The sequence below is a fragment of the Gorilla gorilla genome, chromosome 3 (assembly GCF_029281585.2).
Source record: "Gorilla gorilla gorilla isolate KB3781 chromosome 3, NHGRI_mGorGor1-v2.1_pri, whole genome shotgun sequence".
Taxonomy (NCBI): Eukaryota; Metazoa; Chordata; class Mammalia; order Primates; family Hominidae; genus Gorilla; species Gorilla gorilla.
Genome location: NC_073227.2, coordinates 111,497,462 through 111,524,237, shown reverse-complemented (window position 1 = coordinate 111,524,237; position 26,776 = coordinate 111,497,462). Strand labels below are relative to the sequence as shown.

Sequence of the window (26,776 nt, the reverse complement as noted above, 5' to 3'; positions counted from 1 at the left end):
TTTAGTGCTGACATTACGTCAATTACCAAGAATAGGATTCTAATCACCCTGGTTGGTATACCTGTTAGTTCTGAATCAATCACAGTTTCCAGGAGTAGGTGATAAACAGATGGGCCAGTGTTGGTCACTTATGGTAATATAAGCAAGGCAATATTATCGATATTCTTACTGGGGGTGAAGGATCGATGCAAAGTATAGTGTCCTAAAGCAAGAGAAGGGCTCTGTCTTCACAACAAAGGGGAAAGTGCTAAGTATACAAGAACAACAGTTGTGCCCAACAATTCAATGAAATTTCCTCAAAGTACACTACTGTTATGTATCATTAAGTTCTCAATAGTAAGCTTCTATAAAAATCAGTTCCATCAACTTTTAGTCATACTGAGAGGTGACAGCATGCTGGCAGTCCTCAGAGCCCTCACTTGCTCTCGGCACCTCCCCTTCCTGGGCTCCCACTTTGGCGGCATTTGAGGAGCCCTTCAGCGCCCCCACTGCACTGTGGGAGCCCCTTTCTGGGCTGGCCAAGGCTGGAACCCACTCCCTCAGCTTGCAGGGAGGTGTGGAGGGAGAGGCACGAGCGGGAACCGGGGCTGCGTGCGGTGCTTGCGGGCCAGCTGGAGTTCCGGGTGGGTGTGGGCTTGGTGGGCCCCGCACTCGGAGCAGCCAGCCAACCCTGCTGGCCCCGGGCAATGGGGGACTTAGCACCCGGGCCAGTGGCTGCCGAGGGTGTACTGAGTCCCCCAGCAGTGCCGGCCCACCGTGCTGTGCTCGATTTCTCTCGCTGGGCCTTAGCTGCCTTCCTGCGGGGCAGGGCTCGGGACCTGCAGCCCGCCATGCCTGAGCCTTCCACCCACTCCATGGGCTCCTGTGTGGCCGGAGCCTCCCCGACGAGCACCACCCCCTGCTCCACGGTGCCCAGTCCCATCGACCACCCAAGGGCTGAGGAATGCGAGCTCAGGGCGCAGGACTGGCAGGCAGCTCCACCTGCAGCCCCAGTGCAGGATCCACTAGGTGAAGCCAGCTGGGCTCCTGAGTCTGGTGGGGAGTGGAAAGTCTTTATATCTAGTTCAGGGATTGTAAATACACCAATCAGCACCCTGTGTTTAGCTCAAGGTTTGTGAGTGCACCAATTGACACTCTGTATCTAGCTGCTCTGGTGAGGATGTGGAGAACCTTTATGTCTAGCTCAGGGATTGTAAATACACCAATCGGCACTCTGTATCTAGCTGCTCTGGTGAGGATGTGGAGAACCTTTATGTCTAGCTCAGGGATTGTAAATACACCAATCGGCACTCTGTATCTAGCTCAGGGTTTGTAAATATGCCAATCAGCACCCTGTGTTTAGCTCAAGGTTTGTGAGTGCACCAGTCGACACTCTGTATCTAGCTGCTCTGGTGGGGCCTTGGAGAACCTTTATGTCTAGCTCAGGGATTGTAAACACACCAATCGGCACTCTGTATCTAGCTCAAGGTTTGTAAACACAACAATCAGCACCCTGTGTTTAGCTCAAGGTTTGTGAATGCACCAATCGACACTCTGTATCTAGCTGCTCTGGTGGGGCCTTGGAGAACCTTTATGTCTAGCTCAGGGATTGTAAACACACCAATCGGCACTCTGTATCTAGCTCAAGGTTTGTAAACACAACAATCAGCACCCTGTGTTTAGCTCAAGGTTTGTGAATGCACCAATCGACACTCCGTATCTAGCTGCTCTGGTGGGGCCTTGGAGAACCTGTGTGTTGAGACTCTGTATCTAACTAATCTGATGGGGACTTGGAGAACCTTTGTATCTAGCTCAGGGATTGTAAACGCACCAATCAGTGCCCTGACAAAACAGGCCACTGGGCTCTACCAATCAGCAGGATGTGGGTGGGGTCACATAAGAGAATGAAAGCAGGCTGCCCGAGCCAGCATTGGCAACCCGCTCGGGTCCCCTTCCACACTGTGGAAGCTTTGTTCTTTAGCTCTTGCTACTGCTTACTCTTTGGGTCCACACTGCTTTTAAGCGCTGTAACGCTCACCATGAAGGTCTGCAGCTTCACTCCTGAGCCAGTGAGACCACGAACCCACCAGAAGGAAGAAACTCCGAACACATCTGAACATCAGAAGGGACAGACTCCAGACGCGCCACCTTAAGAGCTGTAATACTCACCGCGAGGGTCCGCGGCTTCATTCTTGAAGTCAGTGAGACCAAGAACCCATCAATTCCAGACATAATACCCCCTAAATCTTGGCTTAATCAATTTCCTTCTCCCTCCCTTTCTCATATCAATATTGTTTGTGTTCCAAACAATAGCAAGAAGATAATAAGATGAAATCCAAGCGTATCAGTTTTGTTTATTTGCCCCTTTCACTCATTGGTAAAATGGACAAGTGGGTAAATTAACATAAATTAACATATAAAGATTTAGTTACTAAGTATAAAAAGTACTATGAAAATGTAACAGGGTAAAACAATATAGGAAAGTATGTATCCTATGTGTAAGAAAGACTGCGAAGGGAAAGTCTCTTAAACATAAAAAAATAACAATAAGATGCTATAGGCCTGGCGCAGTGGCTCACGCCTGTAATCCCAGCAGTTTGGGAGGCCGAGACGGGTGGATCACGAAGTCAGGAGATGGAGACCATCCTGGCTAACACGGTGAAACCCCGTCTCTACTAAAAATACAAAAAAATTAGCCGGGTATGGTGGCATGCACCTGTAGTCCCAGCTATTCGGGAGGCTGAGGCAGGAGAATGGCGTGAACCCAGGAGGCAGAGCTTGCAGTGAGCCGAGATTGTGCCACTGCACTCCAGACTGGGCGACAGAGTGAGACTCTGTCTCAAACAAACAAAAAAATGCTATAAAGTCAGTGTTTCCCTACTTAATGCATCATGTTAACTCATAAGAAAGTGATTAACATTTTATGCGCACTGTGATAAACTGACAAGAGAGCCAGCTCCCAGAGGAAGGCCTGGAGGAGACAGGTATGGGAGGTTCTTCTTGACCAGCTGCAGGTCTGACAAATTACATCAGTTGGGAAGCTCAGTGTTGACATCTTGTTTGAAATATTCAAGCAGAAAATCTGGGAATGAGGTGAGATGTCAAATAAAGGTTGGTAACCCAATAAGCAAAAGTTTTGAGAAGGACAAAGTGTATGAGATTCAGAACACAGACCGCTTTTGTTACAAGAGGGAGAGGATCAAAACAGATGAACTCATATTTGAAATTTTGGTGGTGGGAAAATTAAGCAGTTTTCAAGTCCTCAGGGAGTTTGGCCACTTTGCAGATCCTCAAGGCACACACACAAAAATCCTGTTTTTTACTTATCATTGGATTTTAATAATAGCATAGATCATTATTGGGTTCTTCAGAATTAATGTACTTAATGTGATGGTTGATATTGAGTGTCAATTTGATTGGATTGAAGGATGCAAAGTATTGTTCCTGGGTGTGTCTTTGAGGATGTTGCCAAAGGAAATTAACATTTGGGTCAGTGGACTGTGAAAGGCAGACCCACCCTCAATCTGGGTGGCACCATCTAATCAGCTGCTGCACAGCTAGAATAAAGCAGGCAGTAGAACATGGAAAGATTAGACTGGTTTAGTCTTCTGGCCTCCATCTCTCTCCTGTGCTGGTTGTTTCCTACCCTTAAACATGGGACTCCAAGTTCTTCAGCTATGGGACTCTGACTGGCTATCTTGCTCTTTAGCTTGCAGACAGACCATTGTGGGACCTCACCTTGTGATCATGTGAGTCAATGCTCCTTAATAAACTCCCCTTTATATATACATCTATCCTATTAGTTCTGTCCCTCTAGAGAACCCTAATACATTAATAAATATGTATAGTATCTTTTTTAAAGGCATATGTACTTTATCAATTCCACTGGACTTTTTCAAGGAAAAATCCAAATACAAACACTATTTATCAGCTATCATTATTTCTTTCAAAGTAGTCTTATTCTTAAGTGTCTGAATAACAATAACTTTAGAAAATCGGTAATGGTTTATCAAGGCTCACCATATATAGGTACAAAGGTATATTTTATCATAATAAATGGCATCTACTAATTAGTTAAATATTCTAATTAAAGTACACTGGATACCCTTTATATATAAATGGGTTGTTGATAATTAAAGAAAAAACAATAGATTCCTTAACTTCTAAAACTTTATTAAATCAATATTCATTTTCTGTAGACAAGAAGATATTTCAGAGTCTTGTAATTTCTCAATATTCCCATTGTGAATTTAAATTTCCATCATATTATACATATGGAGTTCCAGTTAACTGAATATCTCAATTCATGAAATTTCAAGTAAAAGGATTTAATTGACATGACATCTGAAATTTAATTAACAATTTTAAAAACAATTACTTTTGATATATAAATAGTCTTTCCAATAAGCCCTTCTTATAGCAAGTGGTAGGTGAAGAAATGTCTCATTTTCTTTTAAAAACGATTACTTCTAGAACAGATAATCTTGTTCCATTTATGGAGACTGACTTTTTTACTCATTCAGAGTAGTAAATATGCTATTTTCCAAGCTCTGTTTTAACCAGAGTTGTTTCAACATGAACAAGAAAAATAGAGTCTGCTCACAAGTAGTTTCTAGTCTAGTGAAAGTAGAGAAGGAAATATGAACTATGAATAGGTAGAGAAATAAAAGAATTTTAAGCAGCATTCGGGAATATCAAGATAATATAACAGACTAATATGTTAGAGAATAATAAAGTAGGGAAGGAATCACAATAATTGGTTGATGGTCTCTTTATGGGCAAAAGGTACTGAAATTAAGTGATCACATATAGGGTGTTCGTCTAGGGTTTTTAAAATTATATCTCAAAAAGTAACCTATTACAAAAACAAATTGTGAGTTCATTAAATACCTACATATTTATGTGGGCACTTTAATCTCTGTGGAATAAAGATTATCGAAATGGAGATAACTATTGTTTCATACATTGGTTAGGCAGATAGAATAATTTGAATAAGAAGAAATTCAAGTGTGGTTTCTCACTGACTCTTGCCTTGTTACCTGCTCTTCTTTAATAACTCTGGCAATCTTTTTGGTGACAGGAGGGAGGCAAAAGGCACAGGAGTGAAATTTATGTTCTCTTTTCTAATTCCAGAGAAAAGACCCCTATTCAACCCACATATAAGGTCTAGTTCTCAAAGTAGAGGAAAGGTTTTATTTATAACCCAAACAGACAAAACTTGTCTGGCATTTCCATAAATATAGGAATGTTGTTGCATGAGACAACATAACAAGCACAGTAATAACAGTTAGGGCTTTTCCATGGAAGAATCCACAACAATGTCGTGGTCCAGAGGGTGGAGAAAACATGACATACCAACCCACCAGTGATATAGGGAATGGGGGTGAAGCTCAACATCAGGTTTAGAAACTTGAGTTTCTTGACTTTATTAAAGGATCCCGTGTCTATTGCTACAATGACTTTATTGTCAAATTAATTTTGTAAATCCAAGTTGTAAATTCATTCTACAATTTTTATACTACTTTGATTTTGCAGTTGAAAGTTGATCCTTAAATCAAATTTGTCCATTCTCCTCCCCACAAAAGCCTTGTGGACTTCTAGAAGCCTGCCACTTAAATGCAATGTCTACTTTACAGAGGACAAACATACTTCATTATTTAGCCAGAGGACAAGCATTCTTCATTATTTAGCAAGGAGTTCATTTGGAATGTTAACATGAATGGATGTTACCATTAACTTTTTTTACTACATCACCATAAAACAACTTTGTAGACTTGAAGCTGGGAGACCTATTTTGGTAAAACTGTATGCTCCAAAGTAGACTCTAGGTTCTGTGAAAGCAGCACTACATCTCTGTTTTTCCCAGTACCCAGACAAGTCCCTAGAACAAAACAAAGTTAGATACTCACAAATAGTGAATAAATAAATGTACAAACATCCATATCAAAAGTTGAGACATTACATTAAAAAAAAATTCACTTGACGTAATGATCTCCAGTTCCATTCAAAGACATGGAATCAACCAAGGTGCCCATAAACAGTGCATTTGATTTAAAAAAGTGGTGCATATATGCCATGTAATACTATGTAGCCATAAAAAAGAATGAAATCATGTCATTTGCAATAACATGGATGCAATTGGAGGCCATTATAGTAAGAAAATTAACACAGAAACAGAAAACAAACTACCACGTGTTCTCACTTATAAGTGGGAGCTAAATATTGAATACACATGGACATAAAGATAACAACAATAGACACTGGGGGCTATAAGAGTAGGGAGAGAGGGAGGTGGGCAAGGGCTGAAAAACTACCTATTGGGTACTATGCTTACTACCTGTGTTATGGGATCATTCATATCCCCAAACCTCAGCATCATTCAATATACCCATGTAACAAACCTGCACATGTACCTCCTGCATCTAAAACAGAAGTTTAAATTATTTAAAAAAGGAATAAAAATTTCATAAAAAATACTTCAGTTTCTTTGTGGGTTAATTTAAAAGCTCATGTAACATTCACTTTTTCTTTTACCCTCGCAGTTTCTCCAAAATTAAATATTAGAAGTTAGAACTGGAATGCTTCTTTCCATTTAATTCTGCATTTTTCCCTCTTGCTCCATTAAAATACACTGTCCTGTTGGTTTTGAATTCTCAGACACAGGTGGCATTCCTGCTGACATACCAGTAGTGAGAACAGTGCATCAGTCACCAGAAAATTATATCAGACATACGCTAGAACCACTTAGCAGCTGAAACGCTGAGGGATGGCATTAGAGAGGAAAGATGAAAAGGACTGGCAGGGGGAGAAAGTGGATGCATCTCCGCATTCCAAACCACCAAGGATCTCAAAAGCAGCTCGGCAGGAGCTTAATGGAGCACAGCTCAATTTTACAATTAAGAACAACTGTTTTCAGACGAGCCCTAGCATAATAATTAGGCATACTAAATAGGGAATATAAAGTTGGATTAGGAAGGAAGGCATTGAAAAAGTATGTTCTGTTCTAAGCAACAAGAACACTCACCTCTCTGGGGTGAATACTGTACCAAATGCTTTTATCTAAAATTTTAGAAACATTGTCATAATTTAGGGCAATTTTCCCAGACCAAGGAGGTATCAAAAATTTTTACTGTTTTTTCATGTTTTGAATGCAAGCAAACTATGTCAAATGTGCATAACTGATGAAATTTGAAAAACCTGTTAGCCACTGCCACAAATTTCAATGGTAATCCTTGGTAGCATTTTATATATTTCTTCCATTTCTCTTCCACAGATTTTTTTAAACTAATAATTTCTTTAAGAGTTTGTTAGAGGTCTTTGGAGGTATCACACAATGTTTTTTCTATCACTATTTACTACTGATAATATTGACTACAACAATATTTAGCTCAGTGCTAATCACTTTGTTTTAAATTAATCCTTTCACAATTCTATCAAGTAGATATTATTATCCCTCATTTTATATGAGGATATTGAGAAAGTAACTTGTCCAAAATTATCATTGCCCAAGCTAAAGCTAAAGTCATTTCTGTCTAATACCATAGTACTTACTCCAACCACTATGCTATGTTGCTTCCCACATGCGTATTGACAGAATGTAAACTGTAATAAAATTGTCAAGGTTTTTATAAAAGACATAGTCCTATAACTCATGAATAGTTTATTTCTCAATAATTTAGATTATTTTCAGAACACTTTTGCAGTATTATCATGCCATAAAGATGAAAGCAGTAATACCAGAAGAGGAAAATGTACAAGTTAAAGACAACTATATTAATCAATGCCTCTAGGTCTAAGAACCTTTGTCAAAGCTTAAAGTCATCCCAAGCCAAACACTGTCTTTCCTACACACTCGACATCCAGCAAGTATTGTGGGTTATCATTTCAAAATATAACTCAAATCCAACAGATTCTCACCACTTGCTCCATTATATCCCTAGTTCAAGCCACCATCATCTTCCTCTGAATTATTGCTATGGCATCTCAATTTGTCTCTTGGTTTTTTACCTTTGCCCATTCTCTATCTTCACTCCAAGTACCTTGTCTACATATCAGCCACTGTGTTCGTTTGCAAACATAAGGGAGATCATTTAATCACTTGAGCAAAATCATGAATCGTTTCCCAATATAATTTGTTTTTTATTCATTTTGAAACAAACTTAAACTTACATAAAATCTTCAAGTCCAATACTAAGAATATCATTTTTCCTAAACCATTTTAGAGTAAGTTGTCAACCTGATGCCCGATCACACCCGAATACTTAGTGTGTATTTCTAATGCAGAAAAAAGACATTATCCTATGTAACTACAATAAAATCATCAATATTAACAACTTCTTATGTGACATCGGCATTACTATCACCTAATCCTCAGACCTCTTCAAGTTATACCGGCTGTCTAAATAATGTTCTTTACAGCAAATGGATTCAGCTGAGGAAATTGTAGTGCATATAATTGTCATTTGTCTTTTATCTTCTTTGATCTACAGTAGATCCTCAGTTTTTACTTGAATTTTATATCCTTAACATTTTTGAAGATTTTGAAATTATTTTGTAGAATGTCCCTTTATTTGGGTTTGAATTATGTTTTATTGTATTCATATTATGCTTATTTGGAAGGAGTATTAAAAAAAAATCACAGTGTACTGTCACCTGCATCCAGTCAGGTAATTCTGATTTGTCTCACTTCCAATTGTGTCAGTTTGATCATTTAATTAACTTCTTCATGGTACTGTAACTCTTTTTTTTATTAGTTGTCCTTCCAATTAATAAGTATTTTATTGGGAGATATTTTAAAGCTATGTAAATATGACATCCCCCATCAAACTTTTAATTTATTCCTTTATTTACTGATAGCAGCATAGATTCATGGTTTCCCATATCTTCAATGGGTTATAATGTTATATATATAAATAATGTTATATATAATATAATAACAGGGCTTTACATATAACATTATAACCCATTGAAGATATATAATTTATAATGTTATAAATAGCATTTGTTTAGGTGCATAATGTATTCCGTATTTGGCAAGTGGGAATCTTTTCAAGCAGGTTTTTAGGTCATCTGATATGTCTTCATCATCCTTTGAGCACATCTTCACTTGGTGACATAATAAGATATTCCAGATTCATCTCGTACTTTCCCTACCCTAGCCCTAAAGTAGCCCATTTCCTCAGTAAGCCCTTGTTTATTTTAGTAGAGAATAGAATTTAGAAGCTAAGACCTGAGTGGTAGGTATGCTCATTGCACTGAGGCACTCTGTTTCTAATCATTCTCAGTAGGCAGAATATAGAGTATATGTATGTAGGTATGTGTATTTGTACACATACACATCTATATAAATATTTTGCTTGGAAGCATACATCCTCCCTAGACTGAATTGGGAAAAAAAATGAATCCATGAACAGACCAATAATGAGCTCTGAAATTGACTCCTCCCCAATTCATTCTACGAGGCCAGCATCATCCTGATATGAAGTTATGGGAGAGACACAAGAAAGAAAGAAAACTTCAGGCTAATATTCTTGATTAACGTAGATGCGAAAATCCTTAACAAAGTATCAGAAAACCAAATCCAGCTGCACATCAAAAAGCTAATCCACCATGATCAAGTAGGCTTTATCCCTGGGATGCAAGGTGGGTTCAATATATGCAAATCAATAAATGTGATTCATCGCATAAACAGAATTAAAGACAAAAACCACATAATTATCTCAATAAATGCAGGAAAGGCTTTCAATAAAATTCAACATACCTTCATGTTAAAAGTCTTCAATAAACTAGGCACTGAAGGAACACACCTCAAAATAATAAGAGCCATCTATGAAAAACCCACAGCCAACATCATACTGAATGGAAAAAGGCTGAAAGAATCCCCTTGAAAACTGGCACAAGACAAGGATGCCCAGTCTCACCACTCCTAATCAATGTAGTATTGGAAGTCCTGGCCAGAGCAATCAGGCAAACGAAAGAAATAAAAGGCACCCAAAGAGAAATAAAGGAAGTCAAACTGTCGCTGTTTGCAGATGACAGGATTCTGTGTCTAGAAAACCCCATAGTCTCTGCCAAAAAGATCCGTGAGCTGATAAACAACTTCAACAAGGTTTTGGGATACAAAATTAATGTACAAAAATTAGTAGCATTCCTATACACTAACAGCACCCAAGGCAAGAGCCAAATGAGAAATGCAACTCCATTACAATTGCCACAAAAAGAATAAAATACCTAGGAATACAGCAAACTAGGAAGGGGAAAAATATCTACAATGACAATTACAAGACACTGCTCAAAGAAATCAGAGATGACACAAACAAATGGAAAAACATTCCACGCTCATTGATAGGAAGAATCAATATCATTAAAATGGTCATACTGCCCAAAGCAATTTATAGATTTAATGCTATGCCTATCAAACTACCATTCTTCACAGAACTAGAAGAAATCTATTCTAAAATTCGTATAGAACAAAAAGGAGCCTGAATAGCTAAGGAACTCCTTAGCAAAAAGAACAAAGCTGGAGGAATCACACTACCTGACTTCAAACTATACTACAGTAACCGAAACAGCATGGTACTAGTACAAAAACAGGCACGCAGATGAATGGAACAAAATAGAGAGCCCAGAAATAAAGCCACATACCTACAACCATCTGATGTTTGACAAAACTAGCAAAAACAAGCAACAGGGAAAAGACTCCCTATTCGATAAGTGGTGCTCAGAAAACTGGCTATCATATGTAGAAGAGTAAAATAGGACCCCTTCCTTACACCAAATACAAAAATCAACTCAGGATAGATTAAAAACCTAAATGTAAAACCTAGAAGTATAAAAACCCTGGAAGATAATCTAGGAAATACCATTTTGGACATAGGAACTGGCAAAGATTTCATGACAAAACCATCAAAAGCAATCGTCAACAAAAGCAAAATTGACAAATGGGGCCTAATTAAACTAAAGCGCTTCTGCACAGCAAAATAAACTATTAACAGAGTAAACAGGCAACCTACAGAATTGGAGAAAATATTTGTTGTGAACTCTATATCTGACAAAGGTCTAATACCCAGAATCTGCAAGAAACTTAAACAAATGTATAAGCAAAAAACACACAACCCCATTAAATAGTGAACAGAGGACATGAACAGACACTTTTAAAAAGAAGACATACATGTGGTCAACAAGCATATGGAAATACAAACAACATCACTGATCATTAGAAAAATGCAAATCAAAACCACAATGACATACCATCTCACACCAGTCAGAACGGCTGTTATTAAAAAGTCAAAAATATTAGATGTTAGCAAACTTCAGAGAAAAAGGAACACTTATGCACTGCTGGTGGGAGTGGAAATTAGTTCAACCATTGGGGAAAGCAGTGTGGCAATTCTTCAAAGAATTAAAAGCAGAACTACCATTTGACCCAGCAATACCACTACTGGGTATATACCCAAAGGAATAGAAATTGTTCTCCCATGAAGCCACATGCACATGTATGTTCACTGCAGCACTATTCACAATAGCAAAGACATGTCATCAACCTAAATGCCCATCATTAGTAGACTGGATAAAGAAAATGTGGTACATATACACCATGGAATACTCTGAAGCCACAAAGCAGAATGAGATCATGTCATTTACAAGAACATGTATGGAACTGGAGGCCATTATCCTTAGCAAAGTAATGCAGGAAGAGAAAACCAAATACCATGTGTTCTCACTTAAAAGTGGGAGCTAAATAACGAAAACACATGGACAGAAAGAGGGGAACAACAGACACTGGGGCCTACTTCAGAGAGGAAGTTAGGAGGATGGAGATGTTCCAAAAAAAAAGAAAAGAAAAGCAACTGTTGGGTACTATGCTTAATTATGCTTAATGCCTGGGTGATGAAATAATTCGTACACCAAGTCCATGAGTCACAAGTTTACAAACCTGCACATGTACACCTGAACATAAAATAAAAGTTAAAATATTTTAAAAGAAACTCTTAATTGTTCCGTCTCTCATAATTAATATAGTCAATGCTGTCTCACCTTCTTCTATCCAATGATATATCAAACTATTTACATTCCTAATACTCATTATGCCACCATGCTTTACATAACGTTGTTTCCTTTATTTAGAGCATCCTTTCCATGGTCCATCTTATATCTTTCAAGTAAGCATCCATGCAGTTACCTAATTTTCCTTTCTGGACAGAGACAGCTGAATGACCAGAATTTCTTACAAGCAATTAATTGTTTGGAACTTAAAGGTGAGTACTACAATGTCTAAGATAGGATATAAACAATGCCCAAATAGTTGATTCCAGAGATTCATGTACAAAACGTATACCAAATCAAAAATAATTCAGCAATCTCTCAAGGTATATGCAGAGTAAAGTAGAGGTACTTCTCGTATCTCTTGTGAAACAGGACAGAGTCTAGCTGTCTACTATGGCCTTTGTTACCAATATTTCTTGCCTCATGGGGTATCATTGTGACCAGATAGATATACCTGTGCAGGTAGCTTCCTGAAACAGGAGCTAGAGTCTTTCAGAGTGCCTTTCAATCTGCCAAAGTTACCCGTTAATCCCCAGCCCTTCTGGCTCCTTACACTGTTTTACTATTAGAATTTCAGTTCCAAGAGGGCAAGGCCTTCTCTATATTGTTGTAATTGTATTCAATACATATTTTTTGAAAAATAAACAAATATCTCTATACTGGCCAAGGCCTTGAGAGTGAGATTTGGCCTTAACCTGCTGTGCGTTTTTACTCTACAAAAACCCCATCTTCAAAGAACATTTTCCTCGCTTTTCAGCGCCTTGAAGGCAGAGGAGGCTAATTGCATTTCAGAAACGCAAAGACCAAGTTATTCATTAGAGGTCAGGATGTTGTTAAGCATACAAGAATGCCTACTGAATCCCTTGGGTGGATGTGGTTATAAACTTGTGAGTCTTTTCTTCTCTTGATGGAGCAAACACAAAAATATACCATTTAATCTTCAAGGAGTGTTAAAAAGCAACAGAAAAATTATCTTATTTATTCAATGGACAATGTTCTCTCTTCATTCCATATTTTCATATGTTGTTCACTTCCCCGAACATTCTGGATTCATCTTTTTCACGTTTCAGTTTAAACATAACTTCCACAAGGTACTTTACTTGGATGTCTGTATTAGCTTATGCATCTTTGCTTTATTTTCCCTTAGCTTTCTGCACTTCTCGTATTGTAAAATGTTACTTTACTTTTATTCTTTATTTAAAGACTGTCTTTATTGCTAGGGCTCCTGTTGATCTTGTTTCTTGCTCTATTCTCAGTACTTTTCACAGCGTCTTGTACAGAGCTGTGCTCAATAAATATTTGTTATTTATTGAATATTGAAGGAGTAAAATGTCTAATGATCTTTTAAAAAAAATGTTTATTTTTATATGTCCAGAGCCTCAAAATGACAAAAAATAGAGAATGTAACATGAATCAGTAGAAAGGGAGGCCAGGTGGGAGTGAGGAAGGGAGGGAGGAAAGAAAATGAAGGGAGGGTAGGAGGGAGGGAGGGAGGAAAGCAAGGAAGATAGGGAAGAAGGGAGGGAAGGAGGAAGGAAAAGAAAGCAGTCAAGGTATAGATTTTGGTAAAGGAAAAGTATTAGTGAAAATTTAAGAAGAAAACCGAGACTCTCTTCAATGTCCCATCATCAATTTACATGGTAATGATGAGGGTTCTTGTCACTAGCTGTTTTAAACATCACTCATGTGAAATGAACTTAAATTTTACTGACCCCAGGTCAAAGAGACATGAATTGTCTGTAATTAAAGATAATATTTATAAGTATTTCTAGTGGTACTTGAAATATATCAAAGAAACTGATACTTATTAACAATAATTGAGGTCACGTATTTCATCCTGAAACAATGTGTGTGTTCATTAGACAGTACACAGCTTAAATACTTTTTAATGACCAAAACTGTGAGCTAAAGATTTTAATTTGATATTGATTTAATATTGAAGGAAAAATTTAATTACTAACTCATGTCAAGTATATTCAGAATATCTCAATAACCTATTTAAGAGTCTTCAAATTACATTATTAATAAACATTTGCATATTGGATTTCAAAGTAAATGATCTTATAAATCACAGTTAATTTTAAAACATGTTTATGTATAATAATAACTATTGTTTTAATTTATCTGTGTGGAAAATTTAATGAGTTAATAATGCTAGAGTAAGCAATATAAAGAAATGCTACATCCATATATAACTTTTTAAGTGCTGCATTTTATTGTTACTTAAAAATCATAAAAATGTTTAATTTCATTCACAAAAGTAAGTTAGTTCCAAAGAAAATATTAATATGTAATTTCAATATTTTTCTTTAGTTATGATTTGTATCAAGACAACCCATGCTAACCTTTTTCATTAAGAAAATATTTCTGGCAACTAATAATAAGAAATATTGTAGGAGAAGGCATATGGTTAATGATGTTCAGTTGAAGAAAAGGTAAATTCTACAAACAGCATAATGTCTTAATTTTAAGGGAACATGTTAATGATTAAAATAGTGATATATTTTTTCAGTTTGTTTACTTGCACAAAATCCTAGTATAAAGCAAAACATTTATATCTTGCAAGATAGTTATAAAGGATTGATTAAGGGGAAATTAGCCAGAGTAGATGTTTGAGATACTAACTGAAATTGTTATATTTGGTTTCAGTTGAAAAGACAGTAACGAATATATACATATTTTGGGGGGTGGGATTTCCCCAAAGTAGCACATCAAGATGAAACTCCAGAACATATAGCAAAGCATGCTGAAGTTAAGGGCTTTATGTTCTTTCATGGCTTAATCAATTTCATTCACCATTTATGCAAGCTCCTTGATGAGGTCAAAAGTCAGCCAAAAGGTCTCTGATCACCTCTCCCAGACAGAATTACATTCCCCCACATTTGTGTCTACATTGTGCCCTGTACAGGCTTCTATTGTTATTGTAGCAATGCTTTACTGCACTTATTTTTTAAGTCACCCCATTGAGGACAGAGACCATTCCTAAGCTTTATAAAAACAATAAATGACTAAATTGTCTTATGTTGTAGAGAGTGGTAATAATAAACCTGTCTTGGCAACCATGTTATTTCTGGTTCAAATATTTAGTTATCTAACAATAGTTATAAAAATTATATCTCAGGAAACATTTAATGTCCTGAGTCACTAACTATATATTAAAATATTATAAAATGCCCAAAAGGCTTTCTATGCAGTTTAAAGTTATCAAACACTATTACTCCATAAACATATATTCTATGATTAGACACTAATCTTTTACTACTAATCACTATTAAACTCTCAGATCTAATGAACTGTAGATTCAACAGACAGTAATCAGTATGGTCAAAACACTGTAGACTATAGAAACTAGTATTGATTCTTCAGAATCTCACCAAATATGCCACTTGATTCAAAATATCTACATTTTCATCAGGTTTCTTCTCAGATATCACTTTATCACAAAGGTCTTTACTCTTCCACCCAGAAACTTGGTTCTCCTTTTACCCTGTTTATTTTTTAACATAGTATATATGCATTCATGCTTTAGCAGAGCATTCCTGTGTGTATACATGTGTGTTTATGCATGTATATACAGATCTATTTTACTAATCTATGTTTTACATACACACATATAGACACATGTATGTGTGTGAGTGTGTTTATTATCTATCTAATTCCTCTAGAATATAACCTCCATGAGGAAATTTTTTTTCTTGCTATAGTCCAATACCTGGAACAGAAGAGTAGTATTAGGCAATCAATACACATTTGTTAAATAAATACTGGTTACAATAAACTTTTAAATTTGTTTCAAACAGTAATATTTCCTAGCAACATTTATTTTTAAAACTCTTTGAAAAAAAATCTTTCCTTATTTGATAAAAGATAGTAGTCTGCCACATGAAAAAATGCTCATCATCACTGGCCATCAGAGAAGTGGAAATCAAAACCACATTGAGATACCATCTCACACCAGTTAGAATGGGGATCATTAAAAAGTCAGGAAACAACAGGTGCTGGAGAGGATGTGGAGAAATAGGAACACTTTTGCACTGTTGGTGGGACTGTAAACTAGTTAAACCATTGTGGAAGACAGTGTGGCAATTCCTCAAGGATCTAGAACTAGAAATACCATTTGACCCAGCCATCCCATTACTGGGTATATACCCAAACGATTATAAATCATGCTACTATAAAGACACATGCATACGTATGTTTATTGCGGCACTATTCACAATAGCAAAGACCTGGAACCAACCCAAATGTCCATCGTTGATAGACTGGATTAAGAAAATGTGGCACATATACACTGTGGAATACTATGCAGCCATAAAAAAGGATGAGTTCTTGTCCTTTGTAGGGACATGGATGAAGCTAGAAACCACCATTCTGAGCAAACTGTCACAAGGACAGAAAACCAAACACTGCATGTTCTCACTCATAGGTGGGAATTGAACAATGAGAACACTTGGACACAGGATGGGGAACATCACACACCGGAGCCTGTTATGGGGTGGGAGGAATGGGGGAGGGATAGCATTAGGAGAAATACCTAATGTAAATGACGAGTTAATGGGTGAAGCACACCAACATGGCACATGTATACATATGTAACAAACCTGCACGTTGTGCACATGTACTTTAGAATTTAAGTATAATTTTAAAAAAATAAAATAAAAAAATAAAAGTCAGCAACTCAACAACAACAACAAAAAAGACAGTAGTCTGCAATAACAGCAGTAGTGTAGCAAACAGAAAGATAAGCATAAGCATGTATACTGCTTAAGCTATACATATTTGAGAGTCACTGCCAAGACCAAGTGCTAAAATTAATTTATATCAAAACTAATCAATGTATTTGGTAGGTACTCACTAATATTGAAATGGTTAATCCAAAATAAAAATTGTAAGGATTTAGTCTCAAGTAATTACATGGCTTTTTTTATTAACTCATTAAATCCAATAACATGAAATTCTTAAAATATGATTTTTAACAAGGATGTATTGATATTATTTTATGGATCTAGTACCAAGATGGATTACATCATCCTAAAGAATGTAGATTTTAACATGCTAAGAGCAAGTTTACATTGTTTATGATTTCAATAAAGATTACCAAAAATAGCATTATTGCTATCACGAGCTGGATATTCTTAGTTGACGGGAGCTGTTGTGGGCATTGTAGGATGTTTGACAGCATCCTTGGGTTCTTTACCAACTGGATGCCTATAACATCCTTCTCTCAGTTGTGGCAACCAAAAATGTCTTCAGATATTGCCAAATGTTTCTAGGGGAGCCAAATTGCCCCTGGTTGAGAACCACTGTTTACTAAAAATAATCTTTCATATAAAGTCTGAATCAAAGACCTTTAAGTCTCAACAAATCCATGATTATACAAAAAGCTCTATGAATTTGCCTCACGTTCTTATGTATTTTATAAAGTTCTCATGAAAATATTAGAGCCTACTATTAGTGTCCCAACACCAAGGAACAAACCATTTTTCTTGTTCACTGTTCCCCCAGTAAAATGTTTTCTCTCCATAGGTAAATTGAGACTATGGGGTACAACATACGTATATATGAAATACGGTGGGGCAATAATGCTATTTTGATAAATATATATTTATCATTTATTTATAGTATACTTAATGCTCTCAAGTGACGCGGGAGAGGGGAAAACCAACAAAAACAGGCCCTTCACTTTTGGTTAAATAGGATAACTCCATTGTCAACATTTATGTTTCTTTCAACATATTAATAAGATGAAAAAGAGATCATAAATCCTGAAAAACAATGTTGGATGTTTCATCACAAGTGCTAATTGCCAATGAAAACAGAATTTATAATGAATAAAAAGACAGTGTGTATATCTATACACACACACATATATATGCACACATATATATGAGTGTGTATATGTGTACGTGCATATACGTGTGTGTGTTTGTATGTATTATTTAACATACTCTCAATTTCTTTGATTTCTTGGTCTACGGACAGTGACTACATTTTTATGAAGGTCAACATCAAATTCAAGGTCCATTGCCCTTTCTGGTAATAATGCTTTGAGATTTTAAGATATTCTTTAACAACAACATAAAATGTTTAAATACTATCCTGCCTCTTTCGGCAATCAATAAAAATCCTTGACATTGTGACAAAGGCTACTAGTTGCTTCCCATTAGCCATACTGTCCTGTCTTAGAGTCATGGAAAATATACTTTTTCATAGAGGTTCCTAGAGGTACAGAGTAAAGACTACATTTCCTAGCTTCCATTGCAGCAAGGAGTGGCCATGATTCTAAGACGTGGACTAAAAGAGGGAGGTGGAAAGGATGTGTTTAACTTCCCTTTTGTGTGAGTGTGTTACAATGCCATCTTGCACCTTGCAAATGGGGGCAATCCCTCAGCCCAGCAGAGCAGGAAGATAAGAAACATGAAGCTTGATTACTTTATAGGGCAGATTCTCCCCAACAGTTTGGTCTTTTTTTTTTTTTTTTTTTGACTGTTATTTTAGATCACTGTCAGAACAGCCAAACAACCTAATTAATGTAAGTAGGCACCTATAAAGATTAATATCTACATTAGGCATATTTCTATTGATTGCATTTATGAGACAAAAAAGTGCTAAAAGTGATATTGGAATAGCATTGGAACTCTGTCCTGATGAACCAAATGAAGTATAACTTGTGAAGACCAACTTCAGCAACTTTAGCAGAGTGTAATGTATCCTTAAAAATTATAAATTCATGATTTGATAAACCATAATGTCCTATTGTTAATAACCATATCATATTTGGCTCCTTATTGTTTTTATATTTGAGTCATTATGACAACTATGCTGGAATTTCATTATCCTAAAGAAAGTGCTTATTCTACTGATGCCATTTTGAAAAGAAATACTTATTTGCATCATAGCACTTATACCACAGTCAACAATACCATTCCCCTTACATACATATGCCACCAACCAATACACTAAGAATATCAGAAATTCAGAGGTAATCACATCTGTAATCCCACAATATTGCCTTTCTGAGGTTTACAACAATAGTCCAACTAATAGTAAACACTGGATATATTTTTGCAGTGTAAAATACAATTCTAGTATTTATTGTACTCCAAGATTTGACACCCTAGTGCAATCTGTAAATTTAAACCTGAATTTAAGACCTGTATAAATGTTCATTTAATTCATCTCCTTCATTTACATCTGAAATAGTTGTAGGTTGTGTGACCCAGCCTTCAATCCCATATACTTCAGCATGTTGACATGAATCTTTTATTCATTTATTCATAGAAGTTGAGTTTATAGGCTTCTTTCATTCATTTATTCATAGAAACAGAGCTTATAGGTTATTTCTACATACAAAGTGGAAGATTTGTTCTCACTCAGTTGTGATCAAGATGCAGGCCTAAGCCAGCCAGCTCCAGTACTATTAAATAGTAACTTGCTTAGCATTTCCCTAGAAATACAAATAAGTTGAATTCTTGCAATGTGTATCATATCCAAATAGAAATAGTTATCTAGGGAGCACCATTATATATGAGGATGCTGGAGAACAGCCACATGAGGAAATTGTGATAAAGATTCCATGAGACTGGTACCTATAGGGTTTAACACAGTCAGATGCATAGTAAACTGTCAGAAAATGTTGGTTGTAAATTGTTCTTGATACTACTTTTCCTCTCCATTTAGCCAACCAGATATTTTTAAATACCTGAGAGATTTTTCAACTAGGTTTTGTAAAAGACTACAATAATAGATTAATAAACAACATAACTTTATGAAATATGCATCATTTATTACACAATTAAACACAATCAAATACATTATAGATATGAGTATAATGAATGTATCTACATGACCACAATATGAATCTGGTATTAAAGAGATTTTAACATCTATATAGAGGCTTTTTATTTGGCATTGGATTCTGTTAAATGCTTATTCCTTGCCTCTGTTCCAAACGCTTACAAATCATCCACTCTACTTGTTTCACATCAGGATAGTAAAATTACTTATCATAGATTACTTACTGATTGCAAAAAATAAACTTTTCTTTAATTGGTCAATTTTAATACATTAAAGTACCAAGTTTTCAGTAACAATTTTTAATTAAAACTCTAGCTTTGAAGGCTTCTATGTATTGAGTTACAAATCCACGTGAATGCTGAAGACTTCTAAGATGTGGCCCCCCACTACAAGTCAGCTATTGGTTTTTCCAAAATGCATTCTTTTCTGCCACCTAGGTCTGGGTAAAGTTGAAAGGTGAATACCACTTTGAATGGAAAGGGAATGGCTTCTGAATTGTTTCTGTAGAAATGTGTTTTATTCACTTCACAAAGATATATTGTCCAAATGATCCATCCAAAAAAAATTTGCAGTAACAGTCAATTTAAATAATCAATAACATAACTTTATTTGTTAAATATAAAATAATTTGAAAACAATCTTTCTTTTGAAAATTTAAGATTGACAAAAAAAATCAACTAAAAAGAATAGTGGCTGAAATCGAATAAAATAGCAAGAACTTCAATGACATATTTGTCAAAACATTTTGAAACAATGCTCTCCATAGACACATTCATCCACTGTTTGCTGGAACATAAATTCCTCACTTAATATTATTGAGTCAATTTAGAATGACATCATTAAATATAGTTTTTTAAATGTTTTAATTAGTACTAAAAAAAGACAATTCTCTGAATCTGAAATATTTCTTTTTTCAATCCCTACCTTATTATGTAGCAGCTTTTTAAGATTTTAGGCTGACTTGAATAGCATGGTAAATTATCTTAAAACTGGGGAAAACTTTTTCATGTTCAGATTTTAAAAAAAACCTATAATCACTGACATGTCCAATTTCTGATTTTTCAAATAAGATAGATTTCTTGTCTGCAACAATAAACACTTTAAGTAAAGCTAATCTTTAGGATTAAATACATTTATTTTTAACTGAAGCATGATTAATTTTCTATAATCCATATTAATGATTCTCAAACTCTTTCTATAGAAGCACCCTTAAAAACAGCAGAGTAAAACATTTTTCTTGAGGACATGAGCTTTACCTCATTAGCTCAAGACAAGCTCCAAATGGCTTGAAAATTTTGAGTTTTATTTTATACATTAATTTTAATTTTACCTTTAATGTCAATCATATAATCCTACAGTTTTGTCAGAAATACAAGGTCAAAAATGCATTCGTGCTAACTGCTTATTCTAAGAATTAACACATTCTTGATATTAGAAACTAAGAAATATAGTCATCTACATTAGATTCACTTTTCAAGATAAAATACAGTCAAATATATTTACACCTTTATACTTAAATTTTGCTCCCTGTTTGCAACGGACATTTCTTTTTAACCGGCCACCTTCTAATTACCATGCTTCCAGTAACAGCTTCAATTATTTTTTCAGGAGAAGGGAGTATCTATGCGACTTTCATTTTCAGTTTCTGTGCTTTGGGTGACAAGCCATCATTTCCTGCAAGTGTGGAACATGTGATATAGGCTAGAGCTAATAAACACTTGTTCTTCCTCTGGCCTCAGTGATTGGTTGAGGGTTTGGCTTACAACCAAATGGGTCTAATTAGAGTGAATTTCAGAATTTCATGGCAATTCTTTTTCAACTTAAACTTTGTAGGCTGTGAGACTGGAGATGCTGCAGCCGTCTTGCTCTTCAGAGGGAAGAGTGTGTATGAAGATGGAGCCAATGGAAAACAGAATAGAAAAAGAAAGGGAAAGAGAAACTTTTGATAAGATCATTAGCACACTTAAATACACATTCACAACTGAAATCAGCATTATCTCTGGGTTTTTTCATTATTATGTCAGCAAATAAAAATCCTTTTGCTTAAACTCAGGCTAGAGTTCTTGTAAACTAAAAGTCTTAATTGGCATCTCATTTTAAGTGGATTTAATTTATATCTGGGGCTAATTTTCCACCACAACCTCAAAACTTTGAAAAATAAATTGATACATCTTTTAGTACTATACGTATCCCCTGACTTCTGACATCCCTACTTTCTTTTTTCATCCCTATGGATCATGCGGCTCTATGATTATGTGATGTATGTATCACAGATTCTATCCCCCTGTTACTACTCTTTCCTAAGTTTCTAAGAAATAGCCTCTTCCCTCATTTTCATTAAAGCATGAAAACTCTGAAATACTATATTCTACAGAACTTCCTCATTTATTGCAACTTTCCATTTGAATAAATCATTTTTTAATCTTTAAGTTTTGCAATACTGATGAAATAACTGCTTTAATCTCATTTGTTCTAAAATTAACACCATACTTTTTTTATTGAAACAGAAAATTTTATTTTAAACTCACCGAGACACAGTGTGTGGCAGTGAGTTATGTCACATTGTTGCACCTATGTGAAAATCTATGTTTAAAATTATATTTCTGGTGTGTCATCTCTAATAAAAAATCCCAAGAAGCTCTTTTTCTTTTCACTGTCTCTACTTAAGAAAGGAAAGTAATGCAAAATGAAATAATGTATAAAGTAAAAATATGTTCAATTATCTGTCATTTGTAAATTAAGGAACTATGAAAATTAATGGTAAAACTCAATAACTTATTTAAAAGTAATGGCTTGAATTGATCTTTTAAAATGAAATTGTAAAGACAGTTTAGACTAAGCTTTATGGAATATTAGCTCTTTTACTTGACGCCCATTTTTAAGAATTATTCACTCATTTATGTAGTATAATTTTATTGCCTATAATATGTGAGCATTGTGCTATGGAAAACAATGGTGACAAAAAAAAAAGATATAGCATTTCCATTCATTAATTTTACAAGCTAGGAGAAAAGTCAAATACACAAGCAATTATAACCAAAAAGCTGCGTGAATGTCAAGACTAAGAAAAGATGAGATACCATGGGGACACGTATAGCGAGGCCTAGCCCAATCCAGGGGTTAGAGTGGTGCTGTCCAATAGAAATAGAATATATAATGTATTTTTAATTTTTAAATTTATAGTAGCCAAATTTTAAAAAGTAAAATGTAAATACATACTAGGATTAAGCAGTAACATCTTATACAATGCAACAGCTGAAATGAAATATAGTCTTCCAAGGCAGTACAGTTGTAGTTAACAAAAATTTTTACACTACTTCAGCTTTTAAATTTAAACAAACTAAAACTAAATAAAGTAAGAAATTCAGTTTCTCAGGCACACGAGCTACATTTAAGTGCTCAACAGTCACATGCGGCTCCAAACTACTAACGTATAGGGCAGGTTCAGGGGATTCTTTGAATTAAATATCTTAAATCCGTTCCAGAATGCCTTTCTGTAAAGCAGAAGTGAAAAAGCTTAAAATTCTATTTCCATGTCTTCCAAGATGCTAGGATGGGTCCTACCAATTAGATATATTCACATAAGGCTTCAATTGAGAAAAGCCTTATATGGGGAGAAAGCAAGGGCATCTGGCAGATGTTTAGCTGTCATGGATCATGGGAGAGGTTGTGTGGTTCTGGGGCCAGCAGCTTTGGTGGTGTTTCCTGATAATACAGATTTTTCGATATTGCTGAACGACACTGCCTCCTTGGCAATGTAGTTCTTTCGTGTGTTTCTGGGAGGTATCCTCAAAAGGTCAGTCTAGAGTGAGCAACTTCAGCAAATCCCACATTTTAAAGGGTTATTACTACTTTAATAAATCTGTTTCTGTGTAAAATTGTAGGAGTAGATTTCTCTTTTGGAGCTAGATCCCTGACCAATATAAGCACTAAAGAAGTCTTCTCAGATAACTAACTTTAAGCCTATATCTAAAGAGTAATAGTTGTCTGTAGAATAGTGATAGGAAGTAGATTTTAGATAACAGGAAATATTTAGGTATGCTGCTAAGTAAGAGTGAATGCTGGTTACAGGAGCCAAAAGAGTTATGTATGGTTAGAATAGCAAGGAAATGGTGAGATCAACCTGAATTCGATGACTCTAGCTCAATGCATTGAAAGCCACCTCACAAAATGAGCAATTCACTGAAAGGAACAAATCACCAAATGATCAATTTATCAAATTTATATACTTACCAACATCTGTTTCTTGTAGTAATTTATAAAGCTTACAGTAATGCCTAATACATGGATTAACAGAGTATGGGCAGGGGGGTTGCCATGACTCTGCAGATTTTTCTTTACAGAATTTAATTATCTTTTTCCTGCTCTCCTTTCTTTTTACAAAGAACATATTCATAAAAAGAACATGCTGTTTTTAAAGAAACAAATTCAATTTCTGACTCTTGTGGTGTTCTGTTTTGTTTAACAAATTGAGCATTTTTTTTTTACTCTTCCTTATTGAATACATCAACTATAATCAAGAAGAGTGTCTCTTAAGTTTTTAGTAAATTGGCAAATTTGGTGAATTTAGAAAATTGGAACATTCATTCTGAAGCTGCATTGACCTTCTTGGGCTAGAAGAGAAATGCAGTCTTTGAGGATCCATTTAAAGAAATGGGGCTTTGTCTTTTTTTTTTTTTTTTTTTTTTTTTTTTTTTTTTTTTTTTTTTTTTTTTGCCGTGGAGCAATCTCGGCTCACTGCAAGCTCCGCCTCCCGTGTTCACGCCATTCTCCTGCCTCAGCCTCCCGAGTAGCTGGGACTACAGGCGCCCGCCACCGCACCCAACTATTTTTTATTTTTAGTAGAGACAGGGTTTCACCGTGTCACGCCTGTAATCCCAGCACTTTGGGAGGCCGAGGCGGGCGGATCACGAGGTCAGGAGATCGAGACCATCCTGGCTAACACGGGGGCTTTGTCTTAATGGCGAGGTGGAGTCATGAAGAGTTGCAAGAAAGGGAATGGTGTGAATCACTGCAGAGTAAGAAAAAAAGTCTGCAGTGGAGCAACAAAGTCGTCTGAAGACTGCATGATCGTGTGGCCCTCAGTAATCCACGCAGAATGATGTGAGAGATAGATATGAGAAAGACAATCTTTGAATATTTTTCTTATATTAAGTATGAAGATTAAAAGTAGTTTTGTTTTTTTTAAACTAATAAGAATAACTAAAATTGAAGCATTATGAAAATCTTGAGTAGCAGGGCGCATGGCAAGTAAAAGCAGTTACAAGAAGGTTAAGCATCTTCTGATTTCAGAATACAGCGTCTCATGAAACCAATTCCTTCCATCAGTTAATTGCGAATTATATTGGTATGATTCAAGTAGACCCTGAGGAAGGTTCTGTAATGTCATAACACTATTCCACAAAATTTCCCATTAAGTTAGCAAAGTTTGCTTACCTCCCGTCTCCTAACAGGTCTCTTAATCCAGCATTGTGGTTTCTAAATTACCAATACTTTATACATTAGACTTATACACAAATTAGAATTTACCAACAGGAGCTCTCAAACGTTTTTAAAACATTTTAATGTTGACTACAAGTTTCGGCAGAGCACATCCAATGATAGCTGCCTCCCCATGCATACATTTTGTAAAAATTTGAACTCCATTTTTACTAATTGGCATTTCAATGTTTTGAATCACTTAAACATTTGCATCAAAGTAAAGTGTTACTAGATCTCAGCATGCACAACCTATTTCTATTCGTGAAAATCATTAATATTACTGGCCATTTACTGATGCTCAAAAACACAGACTTCAACAGCTAACAATTTATTTTAAAATAGTTCAAGTTTTATAATAAAGAAAATAAATATAGCTTCTTCAGGATCACTTTCTTCCTTCATATAATGATACTCAAGTGTTGTAAGTTCTCAGATAACCCAATTACTTTTTGTAAATAGGGCATGTGAGCTATTTTTTAAGGCAACAAAAACACTTAAAGATTTTCCTCTGGTAAAGACTCCAATTAATTACATAAATAGAAGTAAGCTATGCTTTTTACAGTGTGGATTGCACATTTGACCTTATCCTGACAAATATGATGAAACCTCATAATATGATGCATCACAAATTACTTTTCACCATGAAACTCTAGTCCATTTGCAAACAACCTCTCTCTCTCTTTCTGCGTGCGTGTGTGTGTGTGTGTGTGTGTGTGTGTGTTCTCTACCATGTGCATTTGGTATAATGAAACAAAGAATACTTGGAATGTTGGTGAAATTTATTTCTGTTTCATATTTATGTGACATGATTGACTGTGGAGCAATGCTATGACAATCAATAATTTTTTTTCTCAATTTTCCCATCCCAAATGCCACCTCTTTCATATGAAAACTTTTATGAATGTTATTATTAACTCAGATTTGAAATTCTTCTACTCTGAACCACTATTGTATCTATTTTTACTTCTTATTGGCATCTACTAAATTCTCCTTTGAACTAGAATTATATTTTGGCTTATCCTTCATTTTATAAGGACTGTCATCTACAGTGCCTAGAATAAAACCTTTCATGATGTTAACTTTAATATGTACTGTATAAATTGATTTAGAGTCAACATTACTTTAAAATAAGAATATGGTCCAGGTGCAGTGGCTCACGCACTCTAGCAGGCCAAGGCAGGCAGATCACCTGAGTTTGGGAGTTCGAGACCAGCCTGAGCCATGTGGTGAAACTCCGTCTCTACTAAAAATACAAAAATTAGCTCGGTGTGGTGGTGCATGCCTGCAATCCCAGCTACTTGGGAGGCTGAGGCAGGAGAATCGCTTGGATTCGGGAGACAGGGGTTGCAGTGAGCTGAGATCATGCCACTGTACTCCAGCCTGGGCAACAGAGTGAGACTGCATCTCAAAAACAATAAATATAAATAAATAAATAGGAATAGGAATCATATATGTGGGTTCTTGTTGAGTCAAT

The 26,776-nt window shown here is 35.8% G+C and overlaps 1 protein-coding gene across 7 annotated transcripts in view; it reads right to left on the bottom strand.

Annotated features, from left to right (window-relative positions):
* CCSER1 (coiled-coil serine rich protein 1) overlaps positions 1-26,776 on the bottom strand; it is a 1,457,637-nt gene that overhangs the window by 376,040 nt on the left and 1,054,821 nt on the right. For 2 of the 7 annotated variants that reach the window (XM_055385642.2, XM_055385644.2), the window contains exon 11: positions 17,898-21,688. The exons of 4 other annotated variants lie outside the window; for them this stretch is intronic. In XM_055385642.2, coding sequence (XP_055241617.1) covers positions 21,581-21,688 — 108 coding nt within the window. In that variant the 3' untranslated portion in view covers positions 17,898-21,580. Of the gene's footprint in view, positions 1-4,133; positions 5,861-17,897; positions 21,689-26,776 lie in introns of those variants that run through there. One more of the 7 variants, XM_055385646.2, reaches the window with a different exon arrangement.